Source organism: Sphaeramia orbicularis, chromosome 10 (genome assembly GCF_902148855.1).
Source record: "Sphaeramia orbicularis chromosome 10, fSphaOr1.1, whole genome shotgun sequence".
NCBI lineage: Eukaryota > Metazoa > Chordata > Actinopteri > Kurtiformes > Apogonidae > Sphaeramia > Sphaeramia orbicularis.
Window position 1 is genome coordinate 8,003,367 of NC_043966.1, and position 16,560 is coordinate 8,019,926.

The 16,560-nt window shown below is 38.3% G+C and overlaps 1 protein-coding gene across 1 annotated transcript; it reads left to right on the forward strand.

The window, feature by feature from the left end:
- The first annotated feature begins 560 nt into the window (after positions 1 to 560).
- On the forward strand, positions 561 to 16,546 carry maea (macrophage erythroblast attacher, E3 ubiquitin ligase). Its single transcript, XM_030145562.1, has 9 exons — positions 561 to 664; positions 4,347 to 4,529; positions 6,853 to 7,056; positions 8,230 to 8,352; positions 9,460 to 9,536; positions 9,678 to 9,786; positions 11,851 to 11,984; positions 13,140 to 13,335; positions 14,643 to 16,546. The coding sequence occupies exons 1-9, from the start codon at positions 596 to 598 to the stop codon at positions 14,736 to 14,738; spliced, it is 1,191 nt and encodes a 396-aa protein (XP_030001422.1). The 5' UTR covers positions 561 to 595; the 3' UTR covers positions 14,739 to 16,546.
- Positions 16,547 to 16,560: the final 14 nt, after the last annotated feature.

The following is a 16,560-nucleotide window of genomic DNA, read 5'->3' on the forward strand; positions in this document are numbered from 1 at the left end:
TTCTCGTAATAGTTTTGCTCATAGTCATTCTCTTCTTTCCATTATAAACAGTCTTTATGGACACTCCAACTATTTTTGAAATCTCCTTTGGTGTGACGAGTGCATTCAGCAAATCACACACTCTTTGACGTTTGCTTTCCTGATTACTCATATGGGCAAAAGTTTCTGAAAAGGTATGGATAATAGTGTTAGGTATGATTATGACATCAATATATGTTTGGTTTCAAAACAACCGACGTAGTGCCTGCTGAGAAAAAACAACTAAATGTTCATTGTAAATTTTGCTTCCCCACCCTGTACATACATACATACATACAAACATACATACATATATATCAGCCACTAAAGCGCAACGCATTAATTTTTTTGTCCGCCCCCCCAACATTTTCTTTGCCCTCCAGTTGCCCCCCCACTTTTAAAATCCTGGTGCCGCCACTGCACTTCAGATCAGAAAAACATGTGAAATGTGAACTTAAAGCTCCTGCAGGTGCAGTACTGACACCGTCCCACCAGATGGCGGTAGTGAGCACTAAGGCCATTCTGAGCTGGTAGAAAAAAAAAACACAAACAACCACAAGAAAACCACAAAACCAAGATGGCGGTGCAAGAGACAGCATCTCAACTGTCCATGGCTCTTAAAGTCCAAGAATATCCCACCCTGAAGGTAAACGAAAGTACAAACTAACATATAATGATAGTCTGTTGATCTGCGTGCTGTTGTAAGGCATGATGCATCCGAGGCTTTTAGAAAACGGGGAATATTTGTTCATCAGAAAGCGACATCAGCGAACTTTACAGGGAGGCTAACGTTAGCTCGACTAGCTTAGCTAGGTAGTTACGGTTTATTAACTGCGTGTCGTTTTAAAACCACAACAAAGATAGTCGAGTGGGTCGGTTAGCAGTGACTAGTGGATATTTTTCTGCCGGTTTAGGTCTTTCTGTGATCTTGTTATCGACGTTAGGCAGGGCTGAGGGCCTCCAGGCTGGCTGGTTGTTCTGCTAAAATGGGTTATTTATACAGGTGAAATGTGAGTTTACGTTTGGCGTTTGTGTTGTCTGAAGTTGGATGAAGATAACTGACAAGCTGGATGACAAAAGGTAGTGTGTTGATTAGAAAGAATTCAACGGCCACGATAATCTGATCAGCATCCGTGTGATAGTTGAATTCAGTTAAAGGCTCATGATAACGTGGTAATAAATAGGAGCATGGGCAGAACATTAACTAACGTGGTCGCTCATTGTTTCATCAAACAGGCGTCAATAAATGTCATGCAGACGCGATTAGCTTGTTAGCTAGCTGGGTCGCTTTGATAAGACCAGCATTAGCTATTCTCGGGCACGAAAAAGACTGAACACAACCGACCCGATACGCATAATCGAGCATGTAAAACGAATGTGGCTGTTTGATGGATGAGTAGAAAGCACAGGGTAGAGGCCCCCCAGTCCTTCGAGTTAACGCAGTGTCATCAGATTGCTGCTGCCTCTCTGCACTTCAAAATGGCCAGCGAGAGAAATCACAGCCCGTTGCCGCACACACGCACTGTTCCTCCATTCCACATAACGTTACTGCGACACCACTGTTAAAAGACGAGCTGAAACAAGTCCGGGCTGCTTCCTGTGTTCACAGAGAAAAGGCAGCGTCGTCATACAAAGCACGGCTGTGAGTAGCAATGGGATTGACAGCTTTTGTGTGCTAACTAATGCTGTGATGTTGTCATGGTGCATAACGTGGCATTTCGGGTTGCTGGCTTTTGTTAACGTGTCTGTATGCTCAGAAAGTCTGGCTGTGGTTTAGGGATGTGTCTGTCTTTGGTCTGATGCTGCAGTGAGGATCGTAGTACATGATGGGCACCATTTTAAGACAGGCCAGATGGTTATAATTACATGTTGGGAATGTAGACAGGATTTCTAATTACAGCTGAGGGGAAATAATGTATATTTAATCTGGTGTTATATTTGTCAAAATTGTTCTCTCTCTCAAAAAAAAAAAAAAAAAAAAAAGCCTGGTTCAGACACTGAGAAAGATGTTAATCTGCATTGGTAGCATGTATATTATGTGTTGGGTACGTTGTCCTTGAGGGCATTTACAACCAGCATGTACCCTTACATTATTATTCACTCACTGACATGTTGCTTGCATGATAAAAGAGCTCAGTCTTTCCATTGTCAGTGGGTGGCTTATATTATCACCATATGGCTGGAAATACTACATGAGAGAAAATAAATGCTGCTACTAATAATACAATTACATATTTAAATAATGAGCCTGTAGTCAAGACAAGTCAATATGTACTTTGAGAGTTGCTAAAATTACCTGAGCAAGTCATGCTGTCATCATTCTAATTATTCTTGTCATTCTTAATATACACTGTTTGTTGCAGGCCTCTTGATTTAGTCTGGTGTCTGCTTTTTAACACAGAGCCACCTCCCAACAAATAATGAAAGACAGTCTCTCACACAGTATCAGTGTCTGAAATGTGTTCTTAACATATCCGCTGTTACATAAGGTGGTATAAAACCTCTTAACTGTAATAGTTTTTACATTCAGTGAGTCATGGAAATCATTAGAGAAATTTAGGTTTTTTTCCAATTTGAAACAAGCAGATTTGGTAGTAATTACTTTAGATAATCGAGTTTTTAGCGTTTTGTAGGGGATATGAAACTTTGAATATTAATCTTTTGCATGTTATGGTTTTCTGTTGCCAATTTGATTATAGATGAGGACATCTGTTGCCTCTCTTTCTCCCGTTACAGTATTTTATTGTATGGACAAAAGGCTGAAATCATTTCAAACTAGGTACAGTAAATTAAGGATGCACCGTTATTATAATATTATTAGCCAGAGATCGGTATTAGCTGTTATCTGCGTCAGTGACCGTTATCCCGGTAATTTAATCCTTAATCCTGATAAGTTAATTATTAGCGAGTCTGATTCATAAATTCCTGTATTTGAATTTGTGTTCCTTCACATATGATTAGCTGAAGGGGTGGATTTTTCTCTCTGGCTCAAAACAGGGAATAAATAACAACAGAAATGAACAAAAAAGCATCAATAAAATCATTATTGTAAACATTGATATCAGCCAAGAAGTGTCCAAGGTTGCATCTACCATTATGACTTTAGCTATATTGTACAGATACAGATTTGGCTAATGCAGTGACGTACATACCTATATTTTCATTCCATAAGCAAATACAAGGAAAGATACTAAAAGAAATAGGAAGAATGATTGAAGCCAACAGTTTCCAGTCGACATAATGAGGTCTCGAGTGTCCAACCACACACCTTGACTGGGCGTGACTTAATTCTGTTCTTCTACATCTTGATATAATCATCGTGACGTCTCTGGCTGGTGAACCTGCACTTCTTTACCGATGAGTTGACCTGCAGCCAAGTGTGTCATCAGAAATCAATATTTGTTGGTCAGACACTGAGCCCTGGAATGTGTCTGTGGCGAATTCTAATCTGGATATAAATGTGAGGCAAGAACATGGACACTGATGTTATAGCCTTTTTCTATTCTTATCACATTCATATTTATGAAGACTTGCTGCTGCACATGACACCGGACACTGTTTTGATGTGGAATCAGATCTAATATGCAGCATCTCAAAATAGTAACTGCATTCTCCAACTTCCAACAAGTAACAATGTCCTCTGTTCTATCGTGTTTTTTTTTTTTTTTCATAGTTCTCATCTCCAGCTGCAGTTATGTTTTAGAAGAATGTGCTCTAACTGAAAAGAAAAGGAGGCTTCAGGATATTTTATTCAACATCTCAGAAACTGAATCATAATCACAAAAGGAATCATAAAGTTCCTAGTTATATGCAAAGTCATTATGTTAATGCTGTAGTTGAGAAGAAAAGGACCACAGTTTTTTAAATTTTGCATAGATAATAGCCTAGTCCTTATACTTGGTGAAGTCTTAGGATGTAGCCTAATATATTTCATGATCTGGGAGTCAGTAATGAGGCCCAAAATTAAATCGCAATTTAGACACATGACAAATAAAAGGGTGTCATTGACTATTGTGCTGAAGTTGAAAGTTTACTCTTGTATTGCACATATTGGAGTTTGTACTGCAGCGTTGTAAACACAGTACTGTGTGATGTTAAATGTAGCTACAACTGGGTGTTGTAGATAATGGCCAGAAGAAAGAAATTTTTGTCACACCGCCTGTTTCAACTCTGCTTCATAAAAAAAATCCAATTCAGAGTCATCTAAGGGTGAATTACATAAGTAAAACATCCTCTTCCCTCACAGGGTTTCACTCAAATGCCTGTTCTTTGTTAAACTTGAATGTCTGATGCACTGTGGGTAATGTCCTGTGGAATTGTCTCCTCAGGTCCCGTATGAGACTCTGAACAAACGTTTCAGAGCGGCTCAGAAAAACATCGACCGGGAGACAAGTCACGTGACCATGGTGGTTGCAGAGCTGGAGAAGACACTGAGCAGCTTCCCAGTGGTGGACTCTGTGGTGTCACTGCTGGACGGCGTGGTGGAGAAACTCAGTGCCCTGAAGAGGAAGGTAAGGACCAATATGCACTGTAGGTCTGGGTACGTTTTCACCTTCACATATCAAACCAGCACAATCCAGTTTACAGTCAGTTGTAGCTATAAATTATTAGCAGAGCCCTGGACATTTTTATTGCCATTTATGCATCTCCTCATATTATTATCAGTAATACAAACCAGCCATTTTGGAGAGATGCATCACAGTTTTATTTTATGAATCTTATTGAAAGCCTATACACCTACTAAATGCTTAATAAATGAGACCAATTCTATGAATTTAAGCAGAGTCAATAAAATAAGCGAGAATCTAAGCCAGTCACAATTAACAATATGAGTATTCAGTTCAAATGATGTTTTTGGGTTTTTTTTAATAAATAAAATCTCCTCAAAACTACCTTGGGGTCTGAACCTTTAGGACTTCATGAACAGGTGTTGTAGGTTTAAAAACTTTCAAAGTGTTTGCATGTATTAGACACAGTTTGTCGTATTCCACGAGCTACAATACTTGGTTACTAGCATAAAGAAAAGGGAGCACAGAATAATACAAATTTATATGATTTTATTTCCCTCAAACTGGCCGCTGTGTTTTCCACATATTAGATTCAGATTTTACATTGACCGTGCTCACACCAGTGTAGATTAATTTGAATGTGAATTTGTTTCCATGATCATTTGAAGCTTATCTGATACTAAGATGCAAAACCAAACCTGAAACCTATTTACATTGATGGAACATCATTCATCACTACTAGCACAGTTGTCGTTCAGTGTTCCAGTTTGAGTTATCCCTTTCTCTCATTACTGTTTTCAGAAAGATGTTGTGATATAAATAGTGATCACAGAGATCATCGGAGTTAACAGAACACTGGTATTACTTCGAACTACTGCTGTGAGTGTCAGGTTTGTCAAAGGAATAGTTGAGTCGATGTTTTCAAGGTCTTTTTTTTTTTACTTGGTTGATGCTGATAATCAAGGTCTGAACACGTTTCACAAAGACGGTACAATATGTCGGAAATCCTCAGTGTCACCTTCTCTTTAGCAGTGAAAAGTTAAAGGCGCGCTGATGTTTCCCAAAGGTACCTGTAGACGCCACCAGTAGCTTTTCATCTACAAACCAGATCTGCTTTGGTTGGAGCCAACTCTTAAAAGCCTCATTACTCACCTCTGTACAAAAGCACTGTACTGTGGCTGTGTTTTCTTTAATGGTAAAGCTGTGGCCTTGGTCAACTGTTGGAATGCTGCCTGGCTGGTTCTTGAATCAACCATGAGCTGAAACAGTAGAAAACAAATAGAGAGAAAAACACTTTATTTTAAAGGCCTGAAAATCATCCAGAGGTTGATGTAAAAAGGCTGTTAGTGTGTAGCGCATACTTGTTTTCAAGATTTTTAAGATTCAAGATCTTTATTTGTCCACCCCTGTGCAAACTGCATAGTTTTAGAAGATAAAATATAATATAAAATGTACATATGAATATACAGTGTAAATGGCGGTAATATGTGCAATATGTTACAAAATGTGCAATATGTGTGATTTGATTGTTTGTGTGTGTTTGGGGGGAGCTGAGTGTTATGTTGGGGGTTTGTAAGTGAAATAACTCACAATATATGATGATTATATGTGGATAAAGTGACTGTGTAGTTTTTGATACAGATACAGTCCATCATGCTGTCTTTACAACTGACTGACAAATACACCTAAAGAAACCAAAAGCAGGAACTCTGCATGTATTCACTGCACCGTGGTTTCAGTTTTACATCATTTAAAAACTCAGAATAATGTACAAAAAATGTGCATAGAGACTAAGCTTATTACCCCTTAAACACACACTTATAGTTTTCAATGCATTTACAGCATTTTCCCTTTGTTTATCAAAGGCTTAGATGCATAAATGGGGCAAGAAAATGTAAAGTATAGTTGAATAAAAAATTTGTGCAAAAAATGGAAAAGCAATGAGATATTAAAAATTCAGAATTTAGTCATTTCTGATTCTCCACATTGATTTCACATCCATTTGGGTTAGATGTTAGATGGGCGCTGCTAAGCCTTGTTGTGTGTGATATTTGGTCACAGTTTATCAGTAACATATTGCTGCAGGAAGTAATGTGAAATATTTCCATTGTGGAATTTTGTCTCTCCCTGTACGTTAATCATTGCTTGCTGTGATAGTAACATATTTCTGAAGTTGCGTGTAATCACTGACACAGGAAGAATATTTAGTCAGGAGATTTGCCAATATTTACAGTGTAATGCAGCCGTATTACTTATGCATATGAATCAAATACTCATTAAAGTCAGTGTTAAAGTTGTTTGATTATTTCCTCTGTGTGTCGCAAAGGCGGCCGAGTCCATCCAGGCGGAGGATGAGAGCGCCAAGCTGTGCAAGCGTCGCATCGAGCATTTGAAGGAGCACAGCAGCGACCAGCCGGCCTCCGTCAACCTGTGGAAGAAGAAACGCATGGACCGCATGATGGTGGAGCATCTGCTGCGCTGCGGATACTACAACACCGCCGTTAAACTGGCCAGACAGAGCGGTATAGAGGTAATCATCCGTTTGGGAAGCATCCGTGTTGTCTCAAGGTGGTTCAGAGGACTCAGGAGTTAGAGGTCATGTAAATAAATACACATGTGTAAAGAAACTCAACTGCACACAGTGTTTTCTATGTGAAAACACACATAAGGAAATAGTTTGTTGTTGTACTGGCCCGTTTTAACTTCTTTATTGTTGCTGTTGGGCGGAAATCTCGTAAGGTTTGTTTTTTGGGGGTTTCTTTTTGTCATAAAATGATTCTATTGGTCAGTCCTCATGTTGGCCTGACAGTCTTAGAACTATTTAACCAATGAAAGTGTTGAAATCGGCCTGTGACTGCATCTCTTAACTCCATTCATTTATTTAGAATATACATTATTTTTCCAGTTTAGTGAAAAATAACCTTTTTGGACATAAGTAGGTAAGTAAGTAAGTAAATTTTATTTATAGAGCACTTTTCACAGACAGTCACAAAGTGCTTTATCAATTCAAATCAGAATCAAATCAAGTTTACAGAGACCCAACAGAATCCTTCAGGAGCAAACACTTGTGATTGGTGACAGTGGCGAGGAAAAACTTCCCTTTAACAGCAGAAACCTCGAGCAGACCCAGACTCCTGAAGGATGGCCGTCTACCTTGACCAGTTGGGGTTAAAGAGAGAAAGGAGAAGAAAAGAGAGAGCGATAGAGATATAGAGAGACTGGGGGAGGGGGGGGGGACACATGGAGTACTTTATGATGAATTATGATGAATACATAAAGTGTAATCAGTTTGTGGTGGTCCTGGGTCAGGTGGGAGACTAAAAAGCCTTTTTGAACAGGAGGGTTTTGAGGTGTTTTTTAAAGCTCTCTACAGAGTCCATGGACCGTAGGTGTAGAGGCAGGTCATTCCATAGACGTGGTGCCACAGCTTTAAAAGACCTGTCACCGCGTGTGCTAAAACAGGTGCGTGGAACCATCAGCAGGTGCTGTCCTGAAGACCTCAAGCTATGAGTCGAGCTGTAGGGCTGGATCAGGGAAGCAATGTATGCAGGGGCCTGGCCATGTAGAGCCCAGAAAGTTAGCACCAGAATTTTGAAATGAAAACATAAGAGGTTTCCGCCCGACAACGACGAAATGTGCGTTTCAACAGTAGTGAGTGCATTTGACAGGTCTTTAAATTCCACACATCTGTCTGTTTCTTTAGGATCTGGTGAACATTGAGATGTTTCTCACAGCTAAAGAGGTGGAAGAATCTCTGGAGAGACAGGAGACGGCTACCTGCTTAGCCTGGTGCCACGACAATAAGTCCCGTCTGCGCAAGATGAAGGTCTTTATTCTTTTTTTTTTTTTTTTTTTTTTTTTTTCCATATGTCAAAAAAATTAATGCAAAAACACAAATATTTGTAATGTATTGACTGTTTTAAGCAGCCATGTCAAGCCACCAAGGGAGAGTACATGTATAAGTACCCACTGGTTTTGTATATCCCAGGTTTTCTGCAACAGGAAACTGCAATTTAACATTATTGCCCTTAAACAGACATGTCAAGATTTAATTATTCTTTCAGCGTGCTCTGGCAGTAGCTGCAAGTTAACGTCTTAATCCTCAGATTAACCTACTAAACCAGAAAGTGCTCAGGAGACTCCGGTCAAGATGCGTGTCATTCACATTCAACCTTTTACTGAGTAGAGACGGACAAAATACAAATATCTGATTAACAGTTACAGGACATTGTTCTGTTGAGAATGTTTGAAATTTTTTGATAATGTGGAATAAAAGGTTTTGTTTGGTCACAGCACATTAGGAAAGGCTTTCCAGATATTTTCAAGTTTAGGTGATAATTGTTCTTTCTGTAAATGCAACCTGCTACAGTCATAAGATTTTGTTTTTGTTTTATTTACACCATTTCCAATATGTATTCCAGGGTTTTCCTTTGGTTTGTAAAGGGCTTAGATTGCTGTTATGATTTCTTTATTGTTGAGTGAAAACTGTATTATTTATGCATGCATAATTTTAGATAAATGTCAAAATATTCTTTAGAAAATAGCAGAAATACTCAAAACACATCTGCTCACAGGTGAAGTTGCACAGTTGTAATTTAGCTAAAACTCGTAACTAGCATTATAAAGCCTATTTCCACAAAAATACCGTCTGTGCAGGAGAATGTAGTGTCCTTGCTTTCCAGGGAGGTATAGGTTGTGTTAGATGTGTTAATTTATTTCTTCGGGTGCATTTCTTATAATGATAGAAAAACTATTCATTACACGAGGCTTTAAACTCCATCAGCACTGCAGCAGTTTTATAAAACAGATTTGTTTCTTTCCTGCTCTGTCCCAGGTCAGTGAAGGGCGACATTGGAAGACAGTGTTTTTTGGGTGTTTTTTTGACACTTCAGCTGATTAAAGTGAATTACATCCTTTTTGTTTCTTTTTCCAGAGTTGTCTGGAGTTCAGTCTGAGAATCCAGGAGTTCATTGAGCTCATCAGACAAAACAAACGCATGGATGCAGTCAGGTACAACCACAGCACGCCGTTCGGTTCAGAAACACGAACAATACAGATAAACCTGTTAAAGCTTTAACTTTTATCATCACCTGACTCTGACTGAACCATTTCCACGGCTCTTATGTGAATGTGTCTCTGTGTGAATATCAGACATGCAAGAAAACACTTCAGCCAAGCAGAGGGAGGGCAGCTGGATGAGGTTCGGCAGGTGATGGGTATGCTGGCCTTCCCATCCGACACACACATCTCTCCATACAAGGTAACACACTCTGTTCCATTGTACATGTGTACGCCATCGTGTTTTATATGGTCAGACACCTGTTTATATACAAGTAGTAATAATAATAATATACAATTTTACTTTTTACATTTCACACATGAAAATTGAAGGATAAATGCAATTGAATTCATTGGTGTGATCTTAGACCACGAAATCTGCTCAAAACTGCACATTATGACTTTCATCACCAATTTTTCATCAAATCTGTAAAATATGAGTCATAGCCGAAGTGTCTCGAATCCGTAAGTCTTTCCGTGATTGTGCACCTGAATCTCTTCCCTCACAGTGAACAATTCCGATGTGTACTCCTCTATATACAGTCCATTTGTTTACAAACAGAGCTGGTAGGTCACTCAGGTATTTTCAGAAATTTGTCGCAACATGCATTGTGGGAAGCGGAGCTCCATGCAGCCGCATTATGGCCGCAGGGGCAACAAACACAAAAATGGCTTCATTGTCTCCTGCTACTGCTAAGATTACAAGCTCTAAAATTTCCAGATTTGATTCAGTTTAAAACAGCACAACTACTATTTAAAGCAAGACATAAAGTTACTTTCAAATAAAATACAGAAATTATTCTCAGAGAGAGAAGGGGGATCTAATCTAAATCTGAATTTGAAGATGCATTTTGTCAAAACAACTGTAGAAAGGATATGTGTTTCAATCATAGTCTATGGAACAGTCTAACAGATGAATTAAAGCAAAGCAAAAACATAAATCAGTTTAAAAGAAAATATAAAATACAATTTTTAAATAAATTTAAGTGTGAGGAAAAGCAGTTTAATCCAGGATGGTAAGAAAGAAATTTAGCTGTATTGTTTTGTGCTGTTCTGTTAATTTAAACAGATTAATTTGAGTTGTGGGTAATGGGAAGGGGGAAGGAACAGATAAGTTTAAACTTATACCTACCCCTTTTCAAATATGGCAAGAAAAGCAAATGTCAACGTGCCATGTAAGAACTGCAAATGTTTAACATGTTTGAAATAAAAAATCTGTCTAAAATCAAAGTATTGTAGATCAGCCTTATCACACTAATGTTCCTCTCAATAAATACACTCTGTAGTTAAATGAATCGTATATTTTAGAGGTGGCTAGTGTGAGGAACAACATGATTGAATCGTAGAAATGGTTACCTGCTCACTGGCTGAAATCCTTTCTAATATTTGATTCAAATACTCAGAAGAGTAATGTTAGACATGAATGACTTCATCGAGAAGCCCTGAGAAAATATCACAGCTGCAGACCTGCCACTAGATGGCGACTCTTGCCTCTTTACAGTGCATTCCCTCATGTCCTTTCCCAGTCCTCTCCTTATGTACCTGCTTTTAGTTGAGGTTTAGTCGCAGTGGATGAGAATTCACTTATGTGGCATCAGTGTCTTTCCAGAGCTGTAAAAATATGAGTCACAGTGGCTTTGACCTCCTGAGGGTTACACTTAAATAAGGAGGATCAAACTCCCAACTGTGACCTCAATTAGACAGTGCAGGTAATTTACACTTGATCTGTGCCTTTGAGAAACAGAAACAGGCCTATTTACACCTGCCGCTGTGTTTGGAAAGCAACGAGCTGTTAATCACAGTTTGGTGAAAACAAACGCGTCATTGGAAAGCAAGTTAATGTGCAAAAACAGATGCACCTAAGCAGAACTCTCAATACACAGACTGAAAACTGGGCTTGTGTCTGGATTTGTTGATAATCATCACTACCATCATGGCGGTGTTTCCATTTTCCACCACAGAAAAATGTGGATAAACTTCTTTAGGGCAACACACTGTTTCCGTGTAATGTAGTGAAGGTCGTCTCCCATGTCTTCACTACTGTTCACTGTATTTTATGCTGTCAAACATGTAAAAATAATACATTATAGAATATGTGTGTCTGTTTCTGTTTTTCTGAATGATTCTGTATCTAATATAGAATAATATATTTCATTTAGAAATTCTCAGTCTGTGCTGAAATAGATGTTGACGTCCCAGTCAGTTCTTTTCTTTTTTTTCTTTTTGTTAACTTCTTTTCTCTTTTCTTCTGTCCTTGTTCCATCAGGACCTTCTGGATCCAGCTCGCTGGAAGATGCTGATTCAGCAGTTCCGCTACGACAACTACAGACTGCACCAACTGGGAAACAACTCCGTGTTCACTATCACCTTACAGGCTGGATTGTCTGCCATTAAGACACCGTATCCTGACACTTATCAGCTTTCAGTAGTCCTTTATCTTCTCAGTTACACACCGCTTCAGTTTAGATCTATGGGATGAAAGTTTAGCTCGTATAAAGTTTACAGATGAAATAATGAGGCTGAGTTATTTTAGCTCATCATGTGTTTACCCTGAGGCTGCAAAGTGAAGTTTATTGAATGGGCTTTTTGCCTCTTCTGCAATTTTCAGTTCTTCTCTTTACTGTTTTTTTTACAGTTGAATTTGGGCATCATAGGTAAAAACAATGAAAGTGGTCTTTAGGGCTGTGTGATAGGATGATAGATATAAATGTAGCTCATTATCTTACTTTTTATGTCCACCTTTTACATCATATGGATGCTGCTTTAGGTTCTTTGACATAACACGTATTCAGCCAGTGTGTTGTGTTTTATATTTTCTATGTCTACACTGTCTTAGTTTGCCGCTATAGTTATAATTAAAATGTTATATACACTATTATGAAAAACATACGACTTCAGTACTGTGCAAACGTCTTAGGCCACATTCATCTTTGTTGCCTTTTCAGGGTTGAAATGATCATACGGATTTATTTCTTGTTCTTCTTTTCTGGTACATCTAAAGGTACATTTGTTTGGACAAATAACAGCAAAAATAGCTCATAGTAGTTTAATTTCAGAGCTGATATCTATCCATTTTCCATGTTTTCTTGATAATAACCAATATCACTTCAGTTCTTACATCAATATCTATGACATTGTACTGACAAAAACAGTGCTTTTAGGCATTCCATGTTTTCTTTTCTGTCTGTTTTAGTCACATGATACACACAGGAGTTAGGACTTGATTGCATAACCATTGTTTTTGATGACTTTTGATGGTTTAATATTTTTTTCCACGACCGTATATTAGACTGGATCTAAATACAGAGACAGATGTGTATGTGTGGTCATTAGCACTTTACTCAACCAACAAATCTAGAACTTTTGCACAGTACTGTAGATCATGACTTAAATATACTGTTTGGATATGAATTATTATTTGTCAGATATCAGATTTTGGTTAAATTGCACAGACATTTTATCTATTCCATTGATGCTTTCTGGTATGAGTTCAGTTTTAAAAAATGATCTTAAATGACAAATGAAAGAAATTTCCCCCTTAACTTGTTGCCACAGTCAGTGCTACAAGGAGGACGGTACCTCGAAGAACCCAGACTGCCCTGTGTGCAGTAAATCCTTAAACAAGTTGGCTCAACCTCTACCCATGGCTCACTGTGCCAACTCCAGACTAGTCTGTAAGATCTCTGGAGAGGTGATGAATGAAAACAACCCTCCGATGATGCTGCCGAATGGATACGTCTACGGCTACAATGTGAGTACCCTCCGCACCAAAACACAGACATAATACTGCGGTCTGTGCGTCTATGACTAAAGCTGGACACACACTTGACGACTGTGAGCTGGACCGAACCGTAACTGTTCTTGTGTGTTCATAGTCAACAGGTTAATTATACACAAACACAGGTGTTGAGTGTTTACAACAAGATTCTGACATTCTCAGAAGTTTGAAACATGTTTAATATGATTGAACCAGACGATGTCAGAGACTGAAAGTGCCTAAGAGAAATGACAAGTCAGAATCAGAATACCGTTACTGTCATTTTACCAAGTACAACGAAATTGAGGTAGAGCTTTCAGGTTCAGTACAGACAATTAAAAGACAAACAACAAATACCAGTAAAACACACAGTATAGTTCAGTAATTTACTTTTTTTTTTTTTTTTTTAAATTGCAAACTAAGAGTATTTGTAAAAAAAAAAAAAAAAAAAAAAAAAGAATAGAATTTAAATAGTGCAAATAACATGAGAAATAGTGCAACTGATGAGGAGATGAGTAGGCAAAGATAAATAGTGTGAAAATAAATAATTGCCTGTAGTACTGCCATATAGCAGCCAATAATGCAATAACAGCTAATAACATAATACCCTGCCATTAATATAATACATTGTTTGTTATTGCAACCATAATTAAGGAGAGAGTGCTGCATCGTACATATCCTTAATGAATAAATATGATAGCTGTGCCATCCACTGTACCTATTTTTGAGGAGCAAACTGCAAAATATCTTTTATTTGTTAGAAATGCAGATGTATTTATGTATTGTTACTTTATCAGCCGCAGTTATTACATTTTGAAAGGATTTTTTAAACGGCAGGTCAATAACTTATTAAGCTTTTGGTTGATGGATTTATCCTTTTTATCTATATTATGAAATTATACTTATGTTGCTTTATTGCACCCATTTTATGTACAGCCCTTTGTGATTTTTATCTGTGAGAAGCGCTTTATAAATAAACTTTACTTACTTATTACATTATTGTTAACTTATTACATTTAAAATGGCCTAAATCATTATGTTATCGTTTGCTATATGCCATAATATTGCAATAATTTGTATGGGAGTTAATCGTCCGATAAAATTCCATTATTGTGTCGGCACTAATAGTGGACTCCTGTGTTGAACGTTGACTTAAATCTGCTCCAGTCGGTTCAGTCTTTGTGTCCAGTCCCTCATCTTGTTGTTAAGTGTGTGTCCATCTTAAACACTGTACGGAAATGAGAAAAGTCAAACGTGATTCCCTTCTTAATTTATCGTTTTCTCCTCTTCGTCCCTTCTAGTCCCTTCTGTCTATTCGCCAAGACGACAAAGTGGTGTGTCCCAGAACCAAAGAAGTCTTCAACTTCTCTCAGGCTGAGAAGGTCTACATCATGTGATCGCACAGATGAGCGGTCTGAGTGACCACGTACGGCCCTTCGTCCATCACCTGTGACTTGGCCCACTCAGAGAGCCACCTGTGGAGCTGTGATCCAGTGCCCTTTCCCCCCCTCCCCCACTCAGAGACACACCGACCCCCCTCCTCTCCAAACCATGATTGTCTCCAGTCAGCCGATTCTACAACCCTTCTCTTCCCCGTCCCCTTCTATCCCACAGAAACTGGGCTCTTCTCCCTTCAGACTCTTAGATGTGGCTAGAAAACAGTTTGTTTGATCTGTTCAAGCACATGGACTATCAACATTGTCATTATATTACAGGCCTTCACTCTGACCAGTAGAGACTAGAGAAAAGGACTGAGGGTGGAAAATCCGCTAGGTAGATGTTTGATTTTACGACAACAAATAAAAACTTGTTGAGGTTACTTTGATGTTTATTTTCTTTCCCTAGTGGTGTTCTTTTGTAACTTGAATAACATGTTGCAGGACTTTATTAACTCCGTATCACAATACTTACAGATTATTAACACATGAGACTTCGAACATGACTGATCACGTGGCTGCATCGTATCCTGTGATGCATGCTGTGCTGTGTTTGTGGTGGATTTTCAGGGAGACATTGATAATATTGATGATGATGATAACTGTCTCTGTTGAACTGCCTACTTTTTGCATTTCATTCCCCCTCTCGACTGTGAAACTGGAGCCTGGTTTGGGCTCCTTTTCAAATGTAAATATTAGGTAGGGATTGAGAATCCTCATGTAAATTCAGGGGGTGTCGGGACAGGTAACAACAACAATCATTTACCTTCTAAGAAGATTGCTGTGTGAACAAAAAGATAAGTCTTATTTGTTGTAAACCTGGTATAACCCACTGTCCCCACATTGAGTGTAAACCTAGTGCTTCTTATGAACTTAGTTACATGCATTATGGTATATGTCCTGCCATAATGAAATTCACGCAATATCCAAACAGGGAGAACATTTTTGTTTTTTAATGAACATTGTCTTCCTTTGATGTGTGCGAGGTTTGGTCGTCTGGGTTCTCTACTTTATTTCAGCAAAAACAAAGACCTAATTTTAGTAAAATTTGGATTTGATCTGTAGATTTTTAAGTCAAGCAATTAATTGCCTACATCTTTTATTTTAATTTCACAAATATTTCTTTCAGCAATGAATCAAGAAGGACTATGGAGATACTCTTCACTCTTAAGATTCAGTTGTAAATTCTGCAGGGTTTATGTAGCATTGAAAATACACCAACCTCTTTAGTATCACATGGCTTCATGCACCATGTCTGCCTTTTTTGCCACATGCACTGAGGTAAATCTCAGCTAGGCTGCTGGTTTTAAATATCCTGCCTTTTCTTAGGAACTCAGAAGGAAAACCCGCCTTTGGTCATCAAAACAACATGCTTCATCCTCATCTTTTATGACTTAGGAAAACACTGTTGATGATAAATGGGCTGGGAATATGATCAGACCAAAGGTACAAATATGGATTAATAGGGAAAGAAAGTTGACTTACCTGAAAACAAATGCACAAATACCCCTGAAATTGTGAAAATACAACCTTCAACGCCCTTATGAAGCAGTCTGCTTCTTTATGTTGAACATGTTCAGTCTTGTGCTCAGTCATTTCTTCCATCTATTGTTTATTGGCAAACCCAAAGTTGCCTCATTTGTGACCATTACTGATTTTGGAACTGTAACTGTAAGGACACAGCCTGTCCTGTGTGTTTGTGTTGGTAGATTAGATCAAGGGATTGTTTCATGAGCAATATGTCTCATAAAGATTTCAAAGAAATTGGATTTCAGTGTTTCTT

Coding starts and splice junctions, on each gene's coding strand:
- maea (XM_030145562.1), top strand. CDS start 596: ATGGCGGTGCAAGAGACAGCATCTCAACTGTCCATGGCTCTTAAAGTC. Junction 4,530..6,852: donor TCAGTGCCCTGAAGAGGAAG/GTAAGGACCAAT, acceptor TGTGTCGCAAAG/GCGGCCGAGTCCATCCAGGC. Junction 9,537..9,677: donor AAACGCATGGATGCAGTCAG/GTACAACCACAG, acceptor TGTGAATATCAG/ACATGCAAGAAAACACTTCA.